General features: G+C 31.8%; 1 protein-coding gene across 1 annotated transcript; it reads left to right on the top strand.

The window, feature by feature from the left end:
- Positions 1 to 534: 534 nt before the first annotated feature.
- LOC124918244 (zinc finger BED domain-containing protein RICESLEEPER 2-like) lies at positions 535 to 2,715 on the top strand. Its single transcript, XM_047458448.1, has 2 exons — positions 535 to 1,317; positions 1,387 to 2,715. The coding sequence occupies exons 1-2, from the start codon at positions 535 to 537 to the stop codon at positions 2,713 to 2,715; spliced, it is 2,112 nt and encodes a 703-aa protein (XP_047314404.1).
- Positions 2,716 to 2,932: the final 217 nt, after the last annotated feature.

Raw genomic sequence — 2,932 nt, 5'->3', positions numbered from 1 at the left:
ATCTTATAAGCTACTCAGACGCCGATTACGCATAGGGTTGTAAATGAATCAAATACTTTTGATTCGATTCGGTATTCGTATTCGAATTTTAATATTCGTATTCGTAATTTTGTGATTCGAATTCGAATAAAAATATTCGATTCGATTCGACTAATAAACGAATACGAATACAAAATCTAGATATTCGATTCGGTATTCGCTAATATTCGATTAAATATTTTATTATATATATATATTCTATTACATATATATATATTATATTATATTATATATATATATTATATTATATATAAATATATATTATATATTATATATATATTATATTATATATATATATATATATTATATTATATATATACCATTTTATTAATTTTAATTTTGTAAATATTATTTATTCTAAAACCCTAGTATATATATATATATATATTTCTTTGGTTGAAAACTTAAAATTCACATCTAGTCATTCTGCTGCTAATCACTCAAAACCTACCACTGCCTCCATCTCATCTCTTCTCTTCTCCAGTCGACGTTACTATGATCGAGATAAATGATGATGAATTTGATGGTGCCTTGCGAATTGAGAATGTGAATGTTGATGAGGAGAAAGATAAGAAAGAAGGTAAAGATGATGAAGTTGAGGAAGAAGGTAAAAATGTGGAAGATGGTAAAGATGATGAAGTTGAGGAAGATAAGGGGCATTTTGAAAAGAAAAAGAGAAAGAAAGTTTCTAAAGCTCATACCGAATTCATTGAAGTGATTGGAAATGATGAAAATTTTAAGTACCAATGTATATATTGCAAAAGTCTTCTTTCTAGGCCAACTAGCGGTACAACAAGTCATCTTTGGAATCACTTGAAGAGGTGCGTGCAAAAGAAAATGCACACTGAAAAACAAAAGACATTGCAATTTCAGCCTATCAAATCTAAGTTTGAGATGAATCCTTTGTCAGATGGTAAATATGATCATATGAAGCAAAGAGAGGCCATTGCCCATTGGATTTTAATGAATGAGCAACCGTTTAATGTTGTAGAAAGTTTTGGTTTTACTTTCATGTTGAGTATCAACCAACCCCTATTTGAAAAGATTTCTCGTGCCACGACAAAGAAAGATGTCATTAATGTATATGACATAGAGAAGAAAAAATTACAATTGGCGTTGAGAGACATCAATAAGATTTCCTTAACCACTGACATTTGGAAGTCAAAGGTGCAAAAGATTTCTTATATGTGTGTCACTGGTCACTTTGTTGATTCAAATTGGAACCTTCACAAACGACTTCTTAGCTTCATACCTCTACCTCCTCCACATGCTGGTAAATTTATTTTTTATAATTAAAATTTTTCTTGCATTATATTTATTGTTTAGTAATTTGATTTGTTTATTTGGTATTCAGGTCATGATATCTTTAATGGGCTTATGAAGTGTACAAAAGATTGGGGGATAGAGCATAAAGTCTTCACTATCTCTGTGGACAATGCCTCGAACAATGATTCAGCAATTCGAATTGCTAAAGAAACATTCTCTAAGAGTCGTAAGTTGCCATTAGAAGGTAAGTTGTTTCATGTTCGGTGTACTGCACATATATTGAACCTTGTTGTTCAAGATGGTCTTTCTGAGATTCAAAATATTATTGATGATGTCAAAAAGAGTGTGCGATTTATTAACCAATCAGAGTCTAGGTTGAGAAAATTCTCAGATGTTGTGCATCATTTAGGAATCCAAGTAAAAAAATTGATCATTGATTGTCCAACTCGTTGGAATTCTACATATGAGATGTTAGTTGAGGCATATAGAGTTAAGGATGCATTTCCTATATTTAAAGAGGGTGAACTTTTTTATCGTCATTGTCCTAGTCCTGATGATTGGAAAAAAGTGAAGGATGTTATTGATATTTTAGAGGTTTTTTATGAAGCGACTAATGTAATTTCTGGAGTTGATTATCCTACTTCAAATGTTTATCTTGCTGTTATTTGGAGAGTCAAGCATGTATTGAATGAAAAAGAAAATCATGTTGATGAGTTTATTCGAGTGATGATAAAAAAGATGAAGGAGAAATTTGACAAATATTGGGGAGAATGCAATCTTTTGATGGAAATTGGAGCGATACTAGACCCTAGGTTCAAAATGAGGTTGGTTGATTTTGCTTTCGGTAACATATATAGTAAGGTTGAAGCACTTACAAATGTGATGAAGGTTCGAGAAGCATTATATAACTTGTTCTTTGAGTATGTTGAAGTTGATCAATCAAGATCCCGAAAGTCTACTACTTCAGTACAATGTTCTTCTACATGTGCGAACTCCACGTCTAAAGAAAAATTTGTGCCTTCTGGTTTTTCTATGTTTGATCGGTATTTGGATACTGTTGAGGTTCATGATCCTCTAAAGTCGGATTTGGATATTTACTTGGAGGAAGGGGTTTTTAGAACTCAAGACGAGGATACAAGTGTACAGTTTGATGCCTTGGCTTGGTGGAAATCTCAAGAATTAAAGTTTAAAATTCTATCCAAGTTAGCTCGTGATGTTCTAGCTATCCCTATTAGTACAGTGGCATCAGAGGCTACATTTAGTGCAGGAACGCGAGTGTTGGATCCTTATCGATCAAGGTTAACATCTGATATGGTACAAGTGTTGATTTGTGGAGCAGATTGGGTTCGTCAAATTCATGGGATCAAGAAAACCCTTATGACATATGTGAGTTCTCTATTTATTTTATAATTTATTTGAGTTATATGCATGTTTTCATAAATAAATAAATTTTTAATTGATTTTTATTTTTGTTTAGGAGCAAGAACAACCGATCAATGTCATTTGCAAACCACTTGATTTGCAAGCCATGAAGGATTCGAATATTGATTTACAAACCACTTTAATGAAATGTTCTTTTGATAACTATTGTTTATGTTATGTTACGCGGAAGTTTTAATTAATGGCT

The sequence above is a fragment of the Impatiens glandulifera genome, unplaced genomic scaffold, assembly GCF_907164915.1.
Source record: "Impatiens glandulifera unplaced genomic scaffold, dImpGla2.1, whole genome shotgun sequence".
Taxonomy (NCBI): domain Eukaryota; kingdom Viridiplantae; phylum Streptophyta; class Magnoliopsida; order Ericales; family Balsaminaceae; genus Impatiens; species Impatiens glandulifera.
Note: the sequence above shows the minus strand (reverse complement) of the source record. Positions and strands in the feature narration are given on the sequence as shown.